The following is a 24,338-nucleotide window of genomic DNA, read 5'->3' as shown; positions in this document are numbered from 1 at the left end:
GCTCTCTCTCCTCACTCCATTAAATGAGATGTAAGCTAAAATTTCAAAACTTCAACACYTTCTTTGTGCCTGTGAAGTCCAGCTATGAGACCCACAACCATAACCCAGCTGAAGGGAAGTGGCAATACAAGTATCTTTTGGACAGAGTTAGTTTATATACATATCTAAATCCAGTCCTTCTGTCTGGATTTACTTTACCAGAAATGATGGAATATAGGTTTTTTTTTTTTTTTTTTGAAATAAAGAAATCGCAATCCATTAAAAAAAATACATTAGGAAAGCGAGAGATGTTCCAAAAACAACATTCAGACAAAACATTTTCAATACATGTCAAATGCTTTAGCAGTAAACATTTTAAACCCCAGGACATGGCAAGCTCCTTACAGTTCTCTCTTACAACACAAAATCATCATGCTGAAAGACTGCTCCCTTTGTAAGGACATCAGGGACAGCGATAACCTTGTGACACTGTGGAAATGGAATGGCTATGGAAAAGCCACAGTCTGAACTCCACCAGGTCTCTTTTTGCAACCTCCATAAAGGTTTTCCAGAATTTTTAAAGGTTTTGCAAAAGACATTTCTTTTTTTTAAAAAAAAGGTGTGCCTTAAATAGCTGAACGTTCAAATCAGGCAGGATAAGAGGAGAGCTGGCCTGCTCTTAGGCAGCTCTCACCAGCTGAGCCAGTTCTGTCCCAGTGATACTGTCTGYGTCTGTTCTGTATCCATCCTTTAGCCACACTTCTGCCTCAGACAGAGCAGCCTGCCAAAACACCCCCCAGCAAGAAGTTTCCCTCATACTGTTTGGCCATATTTCCTACCTAAAGTACAACATATATTTTCTTTTGCAATATAGCATTTTATCTGATTTGAATAAAGGTGTGTGTGTGTATATATATATATATATATATATATATATATATATATAAAACATATTTTATATAAAATATAAATGGAAGCTGAGTGGAACACAGGGCCTGAAGAATACACCCAATATAGAACAGGAAAACTTGAAGTTAAATGCAACAGCATGATATACACCAATGAAAAATTCTGAATACCACGCTGAGAAAWAAACATTTTTTGTTTTAATTTGCATCCCTTTTTCTGTGATCTGCTTTAAGGTTAATTAATATTAATCCCAGTAATATCTGGGGTGTAAACAGTTATTCTAGTTTTTCTCAGGAGACAAAAGGTCTCAAAAGGTCAGATAATATTCAGCATTAAAGAAGTTGCTGCTGCTGCTTAAAAACTCCTTATGTGGCTGATAAATAATACTTGCTTCTCACCAGCTTTTATATACTTTGCTCATTCAGGCAGCTGCTGTTGCATTTTCAGCGGTTCAGGGTCACTCAGCATCTGCCTCTCTTGTAATGCAGTTTTGTGATGTACTGTCCTCTGCTGGTAGAGTTTTCAGCATAAGGCTTATGTCTAAAGCTTTTTGTGTTAAGTTTTAACCCCTTAAGGGGAACCCTTTTACTGTTCTTATGAACTGGTTGATCCTACATAAATAACAAATATGCTGAGCAGCACCAGTTCTGTTGGACATTAAAATGAAGTTGCCAGCAATGAACAACTTTTATCTACAATTCTAAAAATACTAGAAAACAAACTATTTGCACAGTTTGTTTAACTGCATAAAATTATATAGACCATTGCAGTCCATATCAGAGAGGCCACATTCCTGCTGATACTGAGACTGTAGTTTAATTTTGGAAGCTCCAATTTCCTCAGCCAGCTGAAATCCAGTGATTCCAGCGCATCTGTAACACCCAGACGAGCACTCCGCTGAATGGGTTGCGTACATCATTTGTTTGGCATTTTCCTAGGCATAATGAAAATGTCTTTCATAGATGAGCACCCTGTCAATGGCTTGAACAGTCGACACTCTAAAGCTACCATTATTGTATGAGTGCAGGAGATCAGTAGAAAGTTAAGGACTAACAAACTTACAATGGGAAAAAACGTAATTAGGAGGGAAGCTTTATTTCATCCCCCACTCAGCTGCAAGTATCAATTAACTTAATTTTCTCCTCATATGCCTATTACTGTATAGTGTTTTTATAAATGGGATAGAACTGGAGATTGAGAACACTGTTCTTAGCAGCTTTCATTTGAAGCAAATTGGCTCCAAGCTGATCAGTGTGCTGTTAAAGTATATCCAAGAATGAGCCAAGCAGACCCATCATCTGTTGCAGAAACCGAGCATTCAAAAGAAAATTCAAGTTGTTCTGCAACCAGGTGCAACCAGATGGAAAACTGTCTACCTGGAAAACATTTGTGTGTATATATCATTATTTCTGTATACAGCATCAGACTGAAGCTGCTAGCAAGGCAGCCCCCTAGCAGCACACACAAACATGCACTTCCTCAGCAGTAACAAGCCACTACGAATTAATTTCAGACGAGGGAGAAATTAAACTGCAGTACAGACTTCTGYTGGGAAACGGGAGACCAAGTTGGTGCAGGAGAGCTGCAGTCTGCTCAACACCATTACAGRAGAGCTCCGTAACAAGGCATTTTCCAAACAAAGTGCGAGTTCACAGACACACATATGTACCCTGAGAAAATGCGCACTTGCAAACAAGATAGCAATGCTAAACACGTGCGTTATATGAGATGCTTTGCTTTTTAATCCCATGATACATTATTATTCCTACAATATTGAGTAAATCACTTGCCACCTGAAGGATGAATTCAGAAGCAGCACAAATCAAAAGGGAAGGTGTCAAGGGGACAGGGACAAACTCTTTTCTGTTGTCCCATGCGACAGGACAAGAGGCAATGGGCACGAACTGAACCACAGGAAGCTCCACCTGACCATGAGGGGGAATTTCTTCCCTGTGAGAGTGACGGAGGACTGGCACAGGTTGCCCAGAGAGGTTGTRGAGTCTCCTTCTCTAGAGATCTTCAAGGCCCGCCTGGATGCAACCCTGTCTAACATGCTCTAGGTGACCTTACTGATTCTGTGATTCTGTAATACACAAAACATTTATATAGAGGACATTTGTTCAAGACTGACAGCTGAATTGCATCTCTTTTTCAAGCATATAGAGCTAATTAATTTTATTTTTAAAAATTCATATGAAAATACTGCTAAATAATTTTAGAATAATTAGAATACATGATACACACCTTATTAAATAAGCAGAGCATAAAATACACAGCAGTGCTATTGTAAGGCTATAATCTTTGATTTCCTTTATTTGATGAGTATCCAGTATTGTTTAATTGTGTTATTTCCTTCTACTACACAGATTAATGAAAGTAATTACTCAATAAAACCACTAACACAAAACAGTTGCATTCTTAATACCTGTACTGTATTGTAGCCATCCAGTTCTGTTTTCAGATACTTGCCTTGAACTCTGCTAGGCCAAGATAGTGTCACAGAAACGTTAGCCACATGCAACTGGCAGGTTTTCACAAACAGCCTCGACTTCATGAAATGAGGTCGCTGCACTTCCACTCACCACCATCACTCCTTGGGAAACGTGATTTCGCACTGCCGAGGGGCCCCACAGCACTATTCACTGCAAAGCCACCCTGGGAATGCTCTGGTGGCTGTGGAAAAGGACCCCAAAGGGGATTGGAAGCAAACAGTTATCAAGTGTCCTCCATACACAAAGACATTAAAATTTTCCACAAGCCTGTTGTGATGAAGTATTGTCAGAAAGAAACAAGAAACAAACAAAAGCAGCAATACATCAAGTCTTTCACTTGCATGAAAGTCAGCAGGTGATCCCAGAGGAGCTCAGTGGGGGCTGCAGGGTGCGAAAGCAGCTGGGAGGAGGACGGCCAGGCCCAAGAACCCTTTTGGTCTCAGCAGGAGAGAAATCCCAGGATAGCAACYGATGGTTTATGGAGTTTCTGGACTTAAATGACAGTACTGAAAGAATGCTTAGATCAGAACCAAATTAATTTGCCTGCTAGAGCATATGAGAAACATTGTAATGCAGTCACTGCGAGGAAACACATAGTGAAGGTGGCAATCTCATACCAAAAAATCTCGCACAGACACMACCCTGCTATCCCTAAGTATCTCAACTGCATCCAGTGACCATGAACCAAGCATGTTAAATCAGCATTTTCAATTTATAGATTGTCATTTAACCACTTAATATATTGGTTTGACAATCTGTGTCCTAGTGCCAGGTCAGTTGGGCTCGAAATAAATGCTACAGCCCCATGAAAAGCATCCTTAGCATGATTGTGTGTTACTTTAACTCCTGCTTCCCTAAGGCGTGAGACATACATGACTCCATCATCCCTCAAGAGATCATGCTCACACGTGAGGACATACGTCAGAGGCAAGCCACGTAACTTGGCATCTTCCACCAGCAGAGGTGCTGCTCTTGGATCCAGAAACCCTGGATACTTCTTCCCAAGGTTGGAGCTTCCATAAACRGGACTGGTATAAACGTGACCTTTTTTTAGCTCTTCAGGCAGCAACTTACTCCAGTTTACAAACTGAAATAAGTGGCTTGATTCAGCTGGAACATGCCTGTTGGAGGCCATTGCTTCTCTAAGAGATGAATCAGTAGTGAAGTATTCACTCAAGAACCGGACCATAAGTGGCTTAGATAGCATTGGCATGTTTTCATTTTCTCGGTAAGATGGAGAATTTAGGTCAAGAGTTTGAAGAGCAGGATACAGCAAAGCTTGGACTTTAAGTTTAGTTTTGACTTCAAGGTCATCTAACAACTGTAAAAAATAATTACACAGAGTCAGTAAAAAAGTTCTGTTTCTCTAACATTGACAGAAGACCTTAGAAGGAAGRAATTAACACACAAGGTAAGAAAAATAAGATTATTAATAAAAAGTAGGATAGATTTAAATAAATTCTAAATTCATAGGCTGGTCACCTACAACAATATGTTGTATAAAAAGCCTCAAACATCAAATACAATTTCAGATTATCTCATATTAAAAGATAACWGAATCCGTGATTTTTTTTTGAAGTATTAAGAGTCATTGATGGTTTTCTAAGTAGGAAAAACCACTATTTATAAATGTTTATAATTTTAAATTTTGAGCTTTGAGGCTCCTTAATTTCACACAATATAAAGATTATCCATCCTGTTCTCTAAATCTGAGGTGTTAGAATTCAAATAACTAAGATTCCATGGATTTTAAACTCATGGAAAATAGAATGTGATGAACTGAACCTGACATTTCTTATATGTCACCCTTTTCCCCATTCACTCAAATTCCAGCCTTCTATCATTCTCTGTGCTTTCAGTGTCCACTGCAAATTCATAACCTTTCCAAGCAAGATGTGTTACAATCCAAATAATTTTGAGAGTAACATCATACTGACTTTATTAAATAAACCTGAATGAGACGAGAAAAAGGCATTGAAATTGTACACTGTAGCATTCAGTCTTTTTTTGCTATACTTTAGATCAATATGAATCAAATTGCTGAAATTCACTTGCCTGACAACACATCGAAAGCAGTCAAAATTTGCCTAAGGATAGCATGATATATACATCCCTAATTATAATGAAAAATGTTTTTTAGGGTATTAAGATTTGGAAAGCACCATAGCATCAAAGCTACTCCAGTTCCATTAAATGACCAAAAAAAACAAACAAAAAATAATTAGCTTGCTTAGCTGGAAATGCCAAAACTCATTCACAGGACTACAGGCTGCATGACACCCTGTTTACATCCAACATAAAGAGACATTTTGGAGATGCACTTGCTTTGAGCAGAGTTTTACTGTTTGTCTTTTCTAAATGTTCTTGGAATGGAAAAAAAAATGTTTTGAGTCATGAAAAAATGAAGCCATGTACCTGCTGTGCCACAGCTGCAGCTAAGTTGCCACCTGCACTGTCTCCTGCAACACCGATCCGATTTGGGTCCACCCCATATTGTGAGAGGACACTGCTTTGGAGGAAGAATTTTGTTACCGCATACACATCTTCGAACTGAACTGGAAAATGGTACTTAGGTGCCAGCCTGTAACTGTTAGAGACATGAATAGAAATGTGTTATTTAACTCCAGAGATGCTTGCATTTTCAGAGTTGTGTTTCTTCTACCTAAAACATCTAGGATTTTCCCATCTTACAGCTTAATTCTTCAGACACAGCCTCTCATTAAAATAGCAACAATTTGCTTTTGCACTTCTTTCTCCTCCCACTTCACTAGAAATTTAAAAAATGCCATAGGCTGGGAGACACCATCCCTAGTGAGGGTTCAGCTTCCACGCTTTGTTACTGGCCCTCCCTCGAGGATGCCAGGTAATTCTCRGAATAGCTCGTTTTCCTTCAGGCGCTGACATCCTGATTCCAGCAACAGGATAGCAGTGCTAAGAAGCGCTCTACACCCTAAGCAGTGCTGGTTTGCTGTCACCGGGAATGTTTGCATAATAATACTTCAACGGCACACACATTTCATTACCCTATCACCATGCTAAAATCCACATAATTAAAATACTTCAGGGCAGCAAAGATAATTACTTACATCCTAACTGCAGTTCTGCATTTCTTATCCTTCGTGACCTCTCAGCTCCCTTTAAAAATCTCTTCCTGGAATTGTATTTCCTACCAGATATTACCCTTCATCTCTCTCCAGAAAATGTCTACGTTATTCATATTCCTCCTTCACAGCCATCTCAATGCTTTTTCAGTCTGTCATTTAACAAAAAAATATTCTGCAGATTCTTAATGTTTTGTAGTTTCATGACTGCATTTTTTTATCCTGTCCTGTCGCATCCCATCAAAATGCTCCTGTAAGGACCAGTTTTCCAGAGCATTGCTTGGACGATGCTACACTTTTCTCTGTATCTTTTCCTATYTCTGTATTGCGTTTTAAAGCTTCTATCAGCCTTTAAAGCCCTGTATCTGTTTTGTTTCGGGTTCTTTTTCCCTAATTCTGAGGAGGAACTCCCCATACACACCCACAAAATACATGTCTTCCTGCAAAATCTTTCTAAATCAAAAAAAAAAGGCAAACAAACAAACCCCTCTTTGCTACCACCTTTGTAAATACTTGTCAAATATTAAGCAATTGGTATGCAGAGCCTGTCTGTGTCTTCTTGACTAGTACTATCCCACTATTTCATTACAGTATCATGACTCTGACTGTTTCTTATTGCTCRTTCTGTCCTCAGGTCCTGCACTGCACATGGCTGAGAATGCTTTTTCTCCTCTCTGCTTGCAGTGCCTGGCACAGATTTCACTATAGTTGTGGTTCAGTATTTAAAGACTACAGAAAAGTGGAATTACAAAGGTGTAACTAATTAAAACTTAGTAAATCCTGACAGCCTATGAAAAACAGGCAATTCAAATGTCCTTTCTTGCAGCTGTTTTGGTTTAGCAAGGTAACAACAGTTAAAAAAGGATCATTTCAATCACTATAATTGGCCCTCAAGGCTCAGACTATGCATTCCAGGAGCTAATCTGTTGAGTGGGAAGGGACTGTTTTCCTGAGCCAGTTCATATCAGACTTTGCATTTTTGGACAGCTTTTAGCGACTTTAATAATAGAGGAGAGTAAGTTGCTCTTGCCTCCACGGGAGGCCGCTAGTAAGGGGCTCACAAATCTCTGTGCAGCAGGGAAGCTTTCTTGGCAAGGCAGCAGCCTGCGCGGACAAGCCGCTTCAGCGGCCTCGCTGCTGGCAGCCAGCACGAAGCGGGCCAGGCTGGCAGCAGCACAAGCGGCTCCCCGGGACCCCCCGCTTGGTGCCAGCACAGCGCCGAGGCGCTCTCCCGCTCCATCAGCCCTGCCCACCAGCAGAGAGAGGGGTGCCAGAAAATCCCCTCTGGACACCCTCCTCTTTGAGCCTTGACGGAGGGGTAGGGCTTTGCCCGGTAAAGCAACGGCTATTGCTCTTTCTGTACCAGTTTTCTTTGAAACAACGTCTCCCACCCTTCATTGCTTATCCTGAAAATTTTTAAAGCAATATACACTGGGTTTTACAGCAGCAGTAATTCCTCAGAGCTGATGAACAACAAGCTACACTATGCTTGTAGCTGACTGCATGATATTGTACCTRTAAAAACTTGACTGGGAGCATAAATTAGCTTTAACAAGTTAATGGAGTGCCTATTAATTCATGTGCTATTTTTACAGACCACATAATTATGCCAGGGACAACAGGATCTAGCAGGCCAAGTCCATTTCCCAAGGCTACAGCAAGTGTGTAGCAACAACAGCAGTCCTAGAAAGTTACCTTCAATTTTCTACACTATCCCAGTTTTTGCATCACTGCCATAATCAAAAGACATGGCAGTCAGGTTCCTCATTTGATCTGGCCAGTATTGCAAAGAGCTTTCTCATATTGTTTGAAAATTATGTAAAATTAAAAACTCCACATAAAATTTACTAATAAATACCCAACAGACTAATTTACCATTAAAAAAAAAAAAAAAAAAAGCCTTGGCTTTTGTGCGTCAATAGGTATTTTTACAGGACATAATGTCTTGTGTTGTATCTTATTTTAGCTATTTCGTGCATATAAGAGCTCCATAGGAGCAAAGGTGGGGCAAGAGATACTACAGAGTCTCTAGCTTTTCCAGAACTTTGGGGCAGCCTTTCAAGTACGTGGGGACTGATTCACTTTGGGGGCAGACAATATTTATTCACCTGGGGGAGGAGAGGCCTGCACCTCTGGTGCAGTAAGGCCCTGGAACTGTCTTTCCAACGAGTTTTTGAATGGGTTTTTTCTGGAGGGAAAATTATTTCCACCTTTGTTTTATATGCAATATTCATTTCACTGTGTAGAAGCACTGCAATGTAGTAATTTAACACAGGCCCATGCAGAGATGTCTGTGAACTGCTCGGGGTTACAGCATCTGTGAGGGCAGGAGAGCAAATACTGAGGACRTGAGTTCCTGCTTTCCCAACCCATCACTGGAAGGTCACTATTACCTCTGTTCAGAGGGCTCATATGTAGCATGTGAAAATTTAGCATTAAGAAAAGGAGAAAGGATTGCTAGTACCTGTCCTAGCTAGTGAATGTTTATTAATTCTATACAAATGGGAAGTATCTATTATTACAGYGGGCCAAACATTTTGTTAGCCATTCAACTTCATAAAGCAATATCCAAAAATAAGCACTGGCCACCAATTCACCACTGTTATCTTGACAATTTTTGTTTTCAAATACTTACTGCTAGCACAGCACATCATCTAAATAAAAGATATTGCAAAATTAGATAAATCAAAGTGAATTAATTCATTCAATCCAGAAGCAGAATTTCTCTTACTTGACTGATACCACAACCGCATTTAACTGGTTTGAAGTCTGTCTTGACAGCAGGTCATAAGGTTTCATGCCTGAAATGAAATGAGTTACTTAAAAATGTTATTTCAGTACATTTAAGAAGGAATACACAAATAGCTACATGTTTCTCTTGGCAAAAGCTCCCCAGTTACTTTCCAAAACCTCCACTGCTTTGCGCCTCTGCAACAGTGCAATGCAACTGCTGTGCATGTGGCTTTATCTAGAAGCACAAATAAATAAATGAACCAACAACGGATTGGTGCAAAGTGCAAAGCATGAAAAATCAACACATTATTTAAACTTAAAAGCACCATTCAATGCAAGGTCCTGAAGGCTCAGCTTTCATGGCAGAGAAAACAGAAATGAAAATTACACCAAGGGCCTGATTCAGCTTTCAGCTGCGTGTGTCCAATCACACTGAAATTAAAGAGTTTGCTCAGGAAAGGAACTTGTCTCATTCACCCACAGACTAGCAAATCAACAGCAGAAGAAGCAATACTAAGTGAGATAGTGCTTAGTGTTGGGAATTTACGCCATATCTAACACATTTACGATGCCAGTTTGGGYGATGGCTTATGACAGTCATTTACATCCATTTATATAAAGCACTGAACTACAGTCAAAAAAAAAGAGGAGGACGCACTCTAAGGGAGAATGTGACTGAGTGGGAGAGGAAAGATGAATCATTTCCAGAAATGATAGCAAAAGCATAGCACAGAGAATTAAAATATCTTAGAAGATTCTGATGGAAATAACATGGAAGAAAACCAAGCACAACTGTAACCGAAACAAGAGACTTACACTTTCCCTCCTAGGAGAACATACATGAGAAATAAAGATGCAATAGAAGACTTTAACAAGGAAAATTCCCCCCAGATAGATTTCAGGAGGCAGTAAATCTYTCTGGCCCTTCCCCAACCTACTCCTGATTCTGAGAGGAAGTTTTAGAGAGAGCAAGAGCCATGGGGAAGTTTCTGGAAATCAAATTTCTAGTAAGCAAAAAAACCTCTGTCTCTCCATCTCCATTTGATTTTCCAGTTCTTTTTATGCCTACTTGGGTGTTCTTTTCTTTATTAAGATATTCATTTTTGCTCCTTTCTTCCAGAAATACTGCACAACAAAACCAGGTGCTACAGATAAAACAYAGCCATTACAGAAACAGAGCACCAGGACCAGACCTTTGTACCCACCTCCCTTTCCCAGCTTCGGGCAAATACCAGTTCCCTTCTCCTGTCCATGACAAATCTCATAAAACAAAAGGCAATAATTAAGATTAACCATGGAGCTCCATACAGCTCCATTGTGCTTACAGAAGAGAGCTTACCTGCCCCTCCTATACACCATCCTCCACCATGAAAGTAAACCATGCCCCTTTTCAATCCACTCGACTGGTCTCTGGGCAAATATAACCGAACCGGAACGTTACTGAACTCTGTGTCTGTCACAGTGACATTTTCATCTGATGTTGGTGGTACATATTCAGCAGCCGTGATCAGCATTAGGACTTCCATATAGTGCATCAGACCCAGCTGCTCGGCAAACTCAGCCTAGCATCAAAGAGAAGAGAAAAACTGAGCATTTTAAATATAGCCTTAGTCCCTCTCCGCAATCAACTTTCTATCAAGCCATTTTATGCTCTGTATAAGTATATGTAAAGTTGCTATAGAAGTTACTAAAAAAAATGTCGCTGACTTGGAGGAGTAATTGTATCAGATCGTCATATTATTCAGTTCCCTTATTTCYCATTCACGTCCACATGGTGCAAAGCTCGGTCTCAGAAGCGGGTGGAAGGCAGGCTGAGGGACACTACTGCTCGTTATCATTAAGACAGAGTATATGAACTAGAATAAGGTGACTGGACACACGGCATAGAGCTTAAGTTTCAACAGGAACATGACCAGAGATCTCRAAGGAAGGCAACTGCTGAAACCTCCTGGGACCCAATACAAGGGTCTGCTCAACGAGCACGACTTCCCAGTTTTTTCAGACAGTTTTCACAAAACCAAACATAGTACCTGCTCTTGTGATCAACTCCAGAAACAAAAACAGCTAATAGTTTCAGGATGCTGGGAACACTGGGGGCACAGACACAAGGAAACAACAAATCGCCTCCAAGCGGCACAGCAATTTTTAATGGTCAGTTCCATCCCCACAGACAAAGAGCATCATTTAGAGATGAGTATCCTTATGTTCTTAAAAGGAACCATTTTCTCTACTTTGAGATATTTAAAAGGCATAAATATATTTTTGGTAAACTTACCCTAGCCAAAATGTTTCATTTCTTTATTTTGCATCAAACAATTCTACTGTTTACCTGTGAAGAAGTGTTATTTCTGAGTAGCAGAGGACAAATTATGAGTAGTATTTACTGTCCATTGCACAAGGTCTTAATGAGTCAGTAGGGGATATAAAAAATTCCATCGTGCCATTTTGCCTTCTGAAAATACTTCTTGTTCCATTTTCCTCAAGGACACTCCAGTTTTGTCTGAGTCATGCAAACCCTTTTTATTACACTGATTTCACAATACAAAGGGAAAAGTAATGCTAGCACTAATTTACTGATTTCCATCAGCTGTCTGTCAGTGAAGCACACATCCCATGTTGAATAATCTGGACCAAACTGTAGTTCTGATCACCCTCATCGTTACGATCATGCCACAGACACCTAACAGCTCAACCTGTGTCAAAAGTCTCCCTTGCTGAGGACACGCGGTGTATCAGCACCATGCAGTCCTGTGACAAAGATTCCTGCCCAACTCTTACAGGAGTCTAATCCAATAGTATGAGAATTTGGAAAGAAAATCAGGCCATAAAGGAATTTTCCACCAAGAGGAGGAAGAACAATAAAGACAATGCTAACTGATATTTCTGTATGCCTGGTAAATGTACTAAAAATACCCCTAAAATTAATTTAAAAAWTTTTTTTTCGAGAAATCTTGAAACTCACTCAGTTATGTAGTACAGCGGGAACCACTGGAAGCTTCCAGTAATGGAAAAATGAAGAGAGATTATCATTATCTCTGTGGAGCAGCAAAAAAAGAAAAAGCTTTCTTACTAGACTTCACAGAAGTTTCCTAACAGAAGAAAAATATGTGATTCAGGGAACTAGKAATAAAGGAATGGCCAAATTTTATTGCATATATTTTGTATGAAATTCTAGGTTTCCAGATAAAATTATCATTATTCTAAACGTCTAAATAAAAAACAAAAACAAACTCAAACCTTAACAGGTAAACCTGCAGGTAAAAATGTACGCTCCAAAGGCGGGTATTTGGCAGCTGCGGCTCCTCTGACATCACGTCGTTTTGCACAGACCCAAGTGTTTCATAAGCCCTTTCACTCRCAGGGAATTTTAAACTCTGAACATAACTTTTTTCAAAAATGTTGTTAGCGTTCATTGTAAGCTTGGATATGRCTGTAAGAGAAGGTACCGTTTTTGAAACATGAGGTGAATTCCTCTAAGTTCCAGTGAGCTCCAAACTCTAACAACCTTGCCATGCAAAAAAGGAGATTCACTTGACAGTTCCTATCTTCCACGTGTTTTTCACTTTGAAAAAAGCAGAGCCCATCTCCTCAAGACTGTTCATTATTTAGACAATATTACAACATGACTTCCTCAGCTCTCCCATCCCTAAGCTGAACTATTCCAAGCTTCTTAACCCTTTTTCCTCCACACGACAGCTATTCCCATGCCGATACGTATCACTGCTGCAGATTCTGCAATTTTAATGGCTTGGTTATGTGAAACACCTTTGGCATTACTGAGGCAGTCTGCAGCTAATGGTGCATATTTCACATTCTTAGATAAAAGGTTTAAATATTAATCACCACTAGCCTGAAAGGCCTCTGTTCACAGACCAAAGATTTAAAAATACTGAATCTTTGATACACAAGAGCAACTCAGAGCGAAAGCATTCCTAAAGGTACTTGGTAGTGACTGAGTTAGAAATATAGATACCAACTAGTCATTCCAAAAAGCGATACTCAGACAAAGCCAAATGTCACATTTCCTCACTGCTATCTTCGAGAAGTGGCTATAAATAAAGACAACATGACCAATATTTGTTCACATATAAATCTCATTGGCTTTTTTCTTCWTTCAGTGAATTAAATAGTTTATAAAGAAACTTATTTCTTGTGTTGCTTCTAAAACATTGGAAATACATCCTAAAACACATTAGAAATCTGTAATACACAAAAAAAAGTGACAKGAGAGTAATTTCACAATGACTGGAAGACAAATAGAAACATTACTTTCTACACTCTGAACGATACTTTTTTTTTTTAATAGGCACTTTCATTGTAAGTAAATGATACGAGCCTGGTTAAGGAATTGATTGTGGTCACAGTCATGTAAAATGACTGCAATATGAAGAACATATATCCTGGGCAGCCTCCTTGGAAGCAGAGTATTTTTTAGCGATGGTCTATTGGAGCTATTTTCAGCTGAAAGCGCATGGACTGCAGAAGTTTGTACCCAAAATGATTTAGGAGCATTGTATTATCTAATGCCTAATGATACTTACGCAATAGCTTTCATTGCTAGCTAGGTGTTTTTAACGCCTAGGATTTGGAAAGCAGATTAYGACATGTAACCATTCTATCATTCACGAAGCAAGAGAATTTGCTCTTTATAGCGAAAGTCTCATGTATGTCATGAAAGAATAAAGAGCTCCTTAGCATTATTTGATGCCAATGATAATTTAATTTTCTTCCTATAAGGAATTCTCATGTCCTCATCATGCGAATTAAATTCTTTTCAAAACTCACAAAATGCTAAATCTATGCAGGTGACTCTATTTTATCTTTTACCTTCAAATACTGCATATATGATTTATAACCAGGGTTAATTTAGCACTCAGGATGCAGACTGTAGTTTTATCCCATTTTCATCAACACAAATTCTGTTCAGTGGCACTTTAACTATTCTGTATACTCATCCACATTTTAACATTATCCAGTAGGCATGGAAATCTACTGCCCCTTGGGTAACCTAGTGAGATAAGAGTTTTAGATGACTGAGTGGGTCTAACCACATCACTTCACAGTGAAACAAAAAGGTTCAAGAGAGCAATTCTGCACTGGCACACAAAGACAAATTAGATTATAGACCAGAGATGTTCTGTCTATAAATTCTAGTATTTGCTAATTATACAAATCAAAAGACAAAAGGCTGCAGATTATCAGATGCTGTAGTCCTTTTGTATTCTAGATCACAGGGTTTGACCACAATACCCCATAAGGAGGTCAAAGAGTTCTGCTAAAGCAAAGGATTCTAGTTTTCAGATCTGGCCTCTAAAGGAAGTGGAATTATAAAGGTGACACCAAGCTCATCAGTAAATAAATAAATAAATAAATAAATAAAAATAAATAAATTAATAAAACCAAGTATTCCCTCATGTTCAAAGTCTTCTAATTTTGTGGGAAACTTCTTATTCACTTCAAAACTGCCAAGGTTGTATCCCAGAAGCCACTCGTGACAAAAACTCTGTGACTGACAGTGAATGGATACCAAAAATGGCACTAAAGGGGAATTAGCTGTCAATTCATATTCCAGTGTTCTAGGATGTAGTTATTTGGATGCATTTACTTCTGCTACACTCAAAGTGGCATGAAATGTCTCATTTGAAGGTTCTGTAGGCAAATTTTTGGAAGATCATAAAAGACATCTCAAAATTGAATGTGGAAAGTGAACACAACCTGAGTTTTGAAGCGTCTCAGCACGACACAACCAGAGACAAACTGCCTTTTTCTACCAAGAATGACTATTTCTAAGAGGTAATGACTATCCCACTATACAAAATATATTCATGAAAAATATAATAACTAAGTTACATTAGGCTAAATGCATCTCAGAAAGTCTCTAGCCAAGTTAAAATCCTCTTAAAATACATGTCCTTGTGCTTTTCTAATAAGCCTAGTCTTAGCTGCCTAGAGCGGACACTAAGTCAGAAAGCATCAACATTGAAAAGACTTACAATTTAAATCTACTATTTGTAATAGGATTTTTTTTTTTTTTTTTTTTTTTTTGGGGGGGGGGGGGTTTTTTTTTTTTTTTTTTTTTTTTTGGAGGGGGGAAGGTCAGTATATTTTGGAAGCTCACCCTAAAAGAAAATAAGCCCCCTCAAATCCAACCTCTTAAACCAAAGTTTCCATAACCAAATAACTGACAGATTTTTAGACAAAAGAAAGGCATAAAAGAATACAACCTTAAATTTGCTGGAAAGCCATTGGCTACTTGATTCTGCTCGAAGTGACATAAAAACTTGGATTCCTAGCTATTTTCAAGTAAGATTGGAACAGATTTCAAATTTTTTTACATATTAAATTTCATTTTTTTTCCACTGCTCTTGTGCATATTCAATTGAAACCCCCCCATATGGAAGAGCTGGCATTGCATGACAGCAAAAGAGGTTACCTGAACTGCAGGCCACTGCAGAATTCTCTCTTTGAAACTAATACCATGCCTAATTTTGTTAAATTAATTAGGATATTTTAATTAAAAATGACCACTCAAATGACTTTACTAGCACCACGTTATCAATTTTTTCATAGAGGAAAGAGTGTTGGCAAATTCCAGACATTGACGTTAGGGTTGGCAGTTTGCGTGTGCATACGTATGTGCACTAAGCATTTAACATGGGTCATTTCAATGGCTTGGTCTACAGGACAGTTCCATAAAAGGTTATATCAATATCAACAAAACACTGGAGACAGCATAGGTATTGCAACAGAAAAGCCAGCCAGCTCCACCTCCACCTACAGTTACTGGCTGCGTGGCTCTTTCATAACCACATGCAACGGGATGTTACAAGTTATTTCACAAAAGACTTCACGTAACTGCCAATTATACAGCAATATACAGAATTACATTATTGATAGCTTTAATGCTAAATCCTGGCTTATCTTATGTGTTATCTGAATGTAAAAACATACATTAGATAAAACCCCAAATCAGATAAAGTTTAATGACAAATAAGCTAGTCCAGACTGGTACAGAACATTTTAGGATGTTTAGCTTTCCAACAGATGTGTTATTCTTCTCAAAAAAAWATATATATATATAAAATACATAAATATAATATATATAATATATATAAAGATACAGATATATATCTTTAATTGATCATCTCTTGAAATTTATAACAACGCACCAGATATTATGTTTGATGTCATAAAGTGTTACAATCTAATCATCCTTGTTTTGCTTTTTGTAATTACTATTTTCCTTTAAATTATATTTTAACATCCCATAATTCAGGCTCAGTTTCCAAAAGTTACAAAGAAGCCAAATTAGTAAAAGGGGRAAAAATAGCATTTTAGAAGTCTCTAATATCACGCAGGCCACTTTCTGTGCAAATGGTTTCTGAATGAAATGACTGAAGAGCAAAAGGCCAACAGATGACTTTGTCCTGTTCAGCAGCAATTGCTTCACACAATCTCCTTTGCTTAGGGACAGAAACAAGGTTCCCGTAGATTCCTAGGAAAAGGGGATGGGAGCCTTCTTTAAAAAAGTAGGGTCTGTTCTCTCTTTGTCTTCAACTTGTAATTATTATAACTTATACATTGCAATTAGAACAGTTATTGCTTTTAATTAGACACAGCTGCTTCAGATGTTTAGCTGAATTCACATTTAGACATCAAAATAAAAGTAAACAGACTTCACAAAAAAAAGCTGAAAATCTGTCAAAGATCAAACTTTTCTGAAAATCAAGCCTTTATTTAAAGAATCTAAAGAATCTGAATAAGGATTTATGTGCCTACATTTTTAATGTTCAAATTCAAAAGTCCACCCTGAACGCAAGACAGATGATGAGCTTCAGTCTTTGGACTTCTAAAGTACCCAGCACTGTGCACTGAATTCTTCAAAATGGATTTTCTTGTGAAAACAGTATTGTATATTTAAGGCATTCTGCATTAGATACTTCAACAAACTAAACTCTTGTTGAAAATAGCAGCAACTAAATTCCATTTAATTTCTAAAACTGAAAGAAGTATTAAATATACGTTTAACACAGATGCATTTTTAGAGGGTTCTTCAAGGGTATCTAACACTGCAGGCTTTAAGGGCATGTATCTTTTATCTTCAGTGGCCAAAATAATTTTCAAAACCTGTTGCTAGACCTGTTAACTCACGAACTCTGGAAGCAGAGTACAGATAGTACTACGTGTTCCTTATAAAATTTGAACGGCACATAGCAACCCTTCCCAGTGCTCTGGAGGTATGCCTTATAACAGCAAATGAATGTAGCTATGAACATTATCAGGAAGAACAATGAAACAGTTCAGTCCAATCATTTGCAGATGAGTTATTGCTTCATTCCCCAAAGTAAAAGAAACCTCCCAGAGCAGAAGTATTTTCTCAGCATTTAAATATTGAGCAGGACTACCAGTGTCAAATCTACCCTGTCCCTGCTTATTTCCTTATCATACGCATCTCTTGTGAGGGCGTGAGAAGGGAAGTGAGTACAACATCCAGTGACGTACAAATGGCAAAGCTTGCAAGGGCTTTCTCCATAAACCAGATGCCAAAGAGGTCTCTTTTCTTTGAACAAGAAACGTTATCTTTCAGTAGATGTTGAATTTTGATTTAAAGACAGCAGTGGTGAATTCACTGCATTTCCAGGCAGCAGCAAACAGCCCTCCTTTCAGTATTTGCACCATATTCCTGTCTGAATATGTGATAATTTCAGAGGTTTTGGGGGGACACTCTTCTTTTTCTGTCTTTTGATTACTACGTTAGAGCAATAGAACACCTGAAAAATACTCCTCATCAAAGGATTTGACTGATTCATCTTCACAATGAACCCAAGGCACATTCTGTGCTGAACTACAAGGSGAGCAAGCAGCAAAAGCAGTATGAGATGTTCTGATTCCCAAATGCCCAATCTAGCGAGACCATCGTGCTGTTTTTTCCCCAAAGTAACTCAATTGTCAGCTGTCTCTTTCAGTTTAACTTTCTACTTGTATTGGCAGCTCTTAAGATACGCTTCTCTTTGAAACCACAAATCGCCACAGAACTAAAAACATGCATCTATTAGGCTTCAGAACTTCTAGTGATAAAAAATGCAAGATATGAGATTTCTTTTGCTGAAATTAAAAGCATAGTAAAATTATCTTAGCTTCTAACTGGACTAGATGACCTCCAGAGGTCCCTTCCAACCTTGCTGATTCTGTGACTCTTGTGAGGAATCAGGAGCAGTAATGCCAGCTGAAACAAGGTTATTTTGTTTCTGTTTTGAAAGCAGAACACTTCTTGGCCCAGATTTGCATATTGCTTTCTGCAGTGTTAAATTAAAGCATCTCAGATGCTTTTGATTCTTCTGCTGTATTCATAAACGATATTTTTCTCCTCTCTTTAATAATATACTCACACTTCATCAATTCAGTCAGAAAGTAACAGCATGTCTTTTCCATGACAAATCTGCAGCTTTGTGCTACAAGTATGTAGCACTGAGTGTTTTGTTCTTCTGCTTCAAAGGCAAGGATTTAGTGCTTTTATTTTCATATTATGCAAGCAAGAGGAATGAGCTGGAATTGAACATGGGCCAGTTTTTCTGTGGTGGTTGCTGTAAATAGTTATAGGTACATACAGAATACAGAAGAAAGTGAGCAACTCCTTTGACATCATGAACCTCTAYCACAAGTCGTGAAGAATCCTCTTGACTGAAGTTTCTGATCATTCTCAGTGCTGTCTTCTGACCAATGACATTTTACATTATAAAAATCACTCATCTACTGCCTGTGGCTTAAAGGTCATCATTTGAAAACCAAAGATGAAATGCAATCATGCTATCATCTGAAAACGCCCCACGAGAAAGAGGAAACACCACCATTCTTGCTGTTCCCGCTCTTTGTGCTTTGGAAAGCATTTGCACAGTCACTCCTCCACACCCCAGAAGAGATGAGCCAGTTTTCTGTGATGCTTGCGTGGGCTTCTCGCTCGGTGACAAGGACAAGAACATTTACTTGCAGGCAAGGGAGCCCCACCCTGCCAAAGGCAGGCCGAGCACCTGAACGCCTCGAAACACCTTCCCTCTTGGCACAGGCAGTCATCCAGACACCGCCTCTCCAGACGAGAGCTCCTGACAGCAGACCGCGAGTGCAGGCCCTTGGCTGGGTTGGCTCAGGAGAGCCCAGCTGAAGGCCCCACTGCTCGGGAGGAGGCAAAGGAGGCCTAGGGGACCCAGTGCTGTAGCTTGGAACATACTAGCCAGGAGGAAAGACTACTGTATTGTACCRTATTTCACAGAGGGTATACATTTTATCTTATACCGTGTGCCTATTGTACAGTCCAAAAAATGAGGACTTTTGTGCTTAAATACCACAGAAACAGGTCAGGTTATTCTTAGAGATGATACCCTGCCTAGCTAGGGTTTAGACTTGAAATGGTATAGAAAAATGTGTGAATAAAGACTTCCTGGCTTCCTCCCTTAAGAAGATCAAAACAAATGGCATCTTCTGTACGCCTCAGGCCTGGTTATAGCAGCGACGAAGCCTACTAGCCTCCTTGTGCGAGCTCATTGCAAGCCCCGACGTACGTCAGCTCTCCCTGCAGGCACCATCCCAAAGCGGCCTGGAACCAGCAGCATTTTTTATTCAGACCAACAGGTTTGAATATTTATAGTTCATAGTTACACAAGTCTGTAGTGTAGTTTATAGCTGGGCATCCCTAGAAGTCTAGGATGTAGAGCCTGACAGCACCCTGTATGGACACGGCTGGCAAGAGAGGACCATGCACAGTGCCACACTACCTTAGCAGGGCTGAGAACCTGGGCTGTAAAAGTGAAGGATTCAGAAAGCCACAAATAAGGGCTTCCTCTTCAAATGTATACCTATTTTTAAGCTATTATAGATTAATGCCTTCTCATCAGATGGCTGCTCAGACCATATTTAGGATGCTTTCAAGCAATCTCGAAACTAATTTGCACCAGTGCAAACCCCTGTCGAAGCTCTTAGCATTACAGTTCTGCGTGATGGTGGCATGGTTACAAAACACGCATTCTGCACTGCTGCTGCTGGAAACAGACTTAGGCCTAACAGGCAGCCAGCGTAATAACCTTGAGAGGTGTCAGCTCCTTTTTGAAGTGAAAATACGCATTCTTTTAACGCTGAAAGAAAAGGTTTCTGCTTCCTGGGCATTCAGCACGGGTGTGCTRCAGGCTGCAGGCATCTGACAAAGCACTGGGACCCTGGTGCTCCCAGTGAGCTGCCCACGTGCAGCTTCTCCCACAGGTGAGCTCCAGCGGGAGATTCCCAAAGGGAAGAAGCAAGCAGGCATACCACAAATGCTGGCACAGACAGTGCTCAAACAGGTCCCTGGATATACTGCAGCATGAGCAGGAGCAGGGGAGCAGCATGGTTTTATACTCTTTCACAACATATGGCATCTTTGAGGTGTTGTACCAACACCTGATTAATCCAGCCTGCACCCCGAGAAGCAATTAAGAATTCCTGTGATATCGATGAGAAGCAGAGCTGAAATGCCGAAATGGCAGCAACAGGCCAGGGCAGAACAATTCCCAGCCCCTGTCCCATCTCTGTTCCCCACAACATGGAGCTTTTATTTACTCGGTTGTTCATACTCAGGATCCAGCAGCATCTTGCAATACTGGACATATTGCCCTCAAATATGTGTGTGTGTGTGTGTGTGTGTGTGTGTGTGTGTGTGTAAAATGTAATTTTAAAAATATATATACAAAAAGGACTATAGATTTAAGGACATACAAATGGAACACAATAAACAGGTAAATACACTATGCTGAAAGTAAAGGATCAGCTTAAGACAAACATAGTAAACACTTTCACTCGTTGCTTCAAACCTCTTGTAAGATCTATTCTTTATGACTTTCTGTATTCTTCTCTCAGTCCCACCAGCCTGTCCTTCTTTCCTTCTCTTTCCTCCTGGTAGCCATGGGTGTACAACTCAAATTGGAATGTGTAATTAACACAGGTCATACAAAACAATATTAATACATTTTGTGCCCAGCTGGAATGATTGCAGTGATGCCAACTCTGATGATGCCATCTGTTTTTCTTACACCAATAGTCTTAGCCAAACAGCTTGAAGTCAGATCTTTCAGAGAGAGAATCACATGTTACATCTTGAAAAAACAGAGAGAAACTCAGTGGTACATTATTATCATCAGGTGTTTTTTTAGTAAGGATTCCTATCATCTAGTATCCTTGCATGCAGAAAAAAACCTTTTGATACTATATCCAGGAACTACATTTTCTTTCCTGTTTCTTTTTCATCTCTCACCAGTTAAAACCTCAGACTTACTGGGTAGATGCCAGACATAATGAAAACATAGCTGCTCCTTTCTAAGCCTCTGCAATTTCTCTATCTGCTCCCTTTTGCACATGGGATAACTACAGGAATTTAGGCTTAAGATTTTACACTTCATTTAGGCCTTTATAAATGCTTTTAAACTTGCCAAGAAAATGAGAAAGATCTTGATTACTATGGGGAATAGAAGTTATTAAACAAGTTATGCTGGAAAATGAGATACAAGACCAAAGCAAACCAGGAAGTGGCAAAAAGCCCATTTGATTGTGAGCAMACTTAAAACAGCACGCACTGCCTTCTTCTGCTGGTTGTACAGATCTGACAGGAGATCTCTACTGTGAATTATGGTCTTCTGAAGCGGAAGGCTCTGAAAACGCACAGTAGCTTTTAGATCCAGTCTAAAAGTGGGTGTTAAAGAGACATCTGAAGAACACAGGCACCCACTGCTCCAACAGAAAGGCATAGAAAAGTGGCTACAATGGACTTCAGAGAATCATATCCACTGTGTTTTAGGCTGAGCATCACAAAAGGCAAAATCTCAAACTCATACACTTGTTAGCATACAGGCTGGGTGCCTGTAGCCTATGGCAGATGACCTCAGCAACATCTGTCAAGCAAAATAGAAACTTCTCTCACAGTTCCTTGTACCCTTCTAATACATTTTCATGATGAAGAAAAACAGTCTCAAAACATTTCTAGTCATCCAGAGAAACTTATACAACACCCCAAAATCCCCTTCATCTTTGACCACATTTTTGAACTTTGGTTAAACTGCTGCAGCCACTATTGGATACTAAGTACAGGCTGGTTTCAAAACAGCTCAGTGTACTTAGGCGGTGGAACTGTAGCATTAACTAATCCATGGTGTATGGGCTCACAGTTATTTACTTACGTTTGAAATGGCTGCATAACAAGACTGGTATGAAGCAGAAGCCAAGGATGTAATACATAAAAATAGCACAGAAATACATACGGACTACAGTGTCAGTAAATATGTCCTGTGTAACTATAGACATCCTGTAATACCTGTTCCTTTCCAGACTGCAGCATATGGTTCTGTGCTGCTTAGCTAAACACCATCTTTTGCATGAGGCAAGATTACAGTTAGTTTTCACATTCATATAAAAATATTGTTTAATTTCTACATCCTTTAGCATTAACACTCCTATAATTAGTTTTGTTTATTTTTAGACTCATGCTGTCAGTAGATTTCTACGAAACTGCAAAGATAAGCAGTATTTAAAAAGTGATCTACTTTTTCTTTCTGATATCCAGTATAGCATCTCTGAGTACAGGTTCAGAGCAAAAAAAGAAAAAAATTAAGGAGCAGTGCTTCAGCTGCAAAGGATTCTAAAGCAAAGTAAACTTAAGTTTGTACTTATCCAACTATATGCACACTAAAAATATCATATTTTTAGTTCATTTCTATGTCCTTTTTTCAAGAATATATAATTAAATATTTTTTGTACAGTTTCTTTACTCATAGTTACACACTTGATGTCAGATACTGCTACACCTGACTTAAGATATTCCCTATAGCCCTGCTAATAAGGTCCCTTCCCTTTAATTTTCTTTCCTGTGTCAATACTGTTACTCCAACCCAGTACCTGGAAGAATTTTAAACTTACCAGATGCCCTATAGTTCTGAATACAGCATTTATGAGCATCAGCTTCCAGCGTTCCTCAATGTTCTCTGGTATGGGCGTATAAATGTAGTAAGCCACAAGAGCCGAGGCAACGAAGAGGCATAGCGCTTTAGTTCCCATGTTTTACAAGAATATTTCCTCCAAGACTGATCAGAGTAAGTGTTCTCATCAACTCCAAGCACTTACAAGCCAGCACATGCTGAAAGGGCAAAGCTATCTGCTGTTATGTTTGGACCATGCCCAGCAGGTGAGGTCTCAGCTGATACCACTGGGCAGAGGTTGGTCTGATATCCAGGGGGAAAAACGTGTTTCATTAGTAAGTCATTCAGCCGCTCAGAGTGGACTGAGTCAACACTTTAACTCAAGATTAAACATCAAGGCTCTCACACAGCAATCACCCTCGCTTCGGCATTTGGCAACAATAGGTAGCAGGAAGACTTCAGAGAAAAAAAACAGTTAAAAAATAAGGAACAGAATGCTGCCTGTGCACTGAGGACTGCTGCAAAAGTCACAGTCACAGGCAAACATATATACTGAAATTCAGGAGCTATCAGTTTCTTCATCATAATGTAGCATGAGCTTGAATTTAGTGCAAACACCTACCACTTTAAATRCCACCAAATGCTTTTAATGGATCAAACCAAATAATCATATAATCCACTGCCTTTTTTTCACATAATAGTCAGTAATTTTTGCTCTGGGGAGAGTGAACCCTTTATCTTGTAATAATACAGCAAGTCAATTGTGCAATAATGTTTCACAGGAAAAAAAAAAGAAAAAAAAGAAATCTTTCCTAATCTTTACAGGGCTTCTAGTTAATACTTGAGAGATGAGATTTAATTGCTGCTGTTCCCAGGATGAAAAGATTCTATCCATCTTCCAGGTGTAAGCATTTCTGCACCAAGAAGTGAATTCAGAGATAGGTAATATTTCCACTAAGGACATGTGACAAGAACAATAAAAAATAGATAAGAAAAAATGGATAAAGCACCAAGGGCCCTGCTTTAAAGATAAAGTGGAAAGGTAAAAGAATCTTCAAATTTGGTTTACTTTTTTTGTTGAATTATTATGAAGTGCAAAGGAGCACTGTCACTGAATTTCTTACACTGGACTTGCTTCATTTTGGTCAGCCCTTGTGGGTGGAGCACCATTTGGAGGGCTAGAAAGCATGAAG

General features: G+C 39.2%; 1 protein-coding gene across 4 annotated transcripts in view; it reads right to left on the bottom strand.

The window, feature by feature from the left end:
- Window positions 1-3,172: 3,172 nt before the first annotated feature.
- AADAC (arylacetamide deacetylase) overlaps window positions 3,173-24,338 on the bottom strand; it is an 84,586-nt gene continuing 63,420 nt past the window's right edge. For 3 of the 4 annotated variants that reach the window (XM_085302848.1, XM_085302849.1, XM_085302850.1), the window contains 4 exons: window positions 10,554-10,776; window positions 9,213-9,282; window positions 5,796-5,967; window positions 3,173-4,701 (listed from right to left, as the gene is read on the bottom strand). In XM_085302848.1, the coding sequence (XP_085158974.1) occupies window positions 4,093-4,701; window positions 5,796-5,967; window positions 9,213-9,282; window positions 10,554-10,749 (1,047 nt within the window). In that variant the 5' untranslated portion in view covers window positions 10,750-10,776 and the 3' untranslated portion in view covers window positions 3,173-4,092. Of the gene's footprint in view, window positions 4,702-5,795; window positions 5,968-9,212; window positions 9,283-10,553; window positions 10,777-23,146; window positions 23,325-24,338 lie in introns of those variants that run through there. The other variant, XM_085302846.1, reaches the window with a different exon arrangement.

Source organism: Rhea americana, unplaced genomic scaffold (assembly GCF_003343005.1).
Source record: "Rhea americana isolate MKP2758 unplaced genomic scaffold, rheAme1 scaffold_193, whole genome shotgun sequence".
NCBI classification, from domain to species: domain Eukaryota; kingdom Metazoa; phylum Chordata; class Aves; order Rheiformes; family Rheidae; genus Rhea; species Rhea americana.
This window is presented reverse-complemented; position numbering and strand designations above follow the sequence as displayed.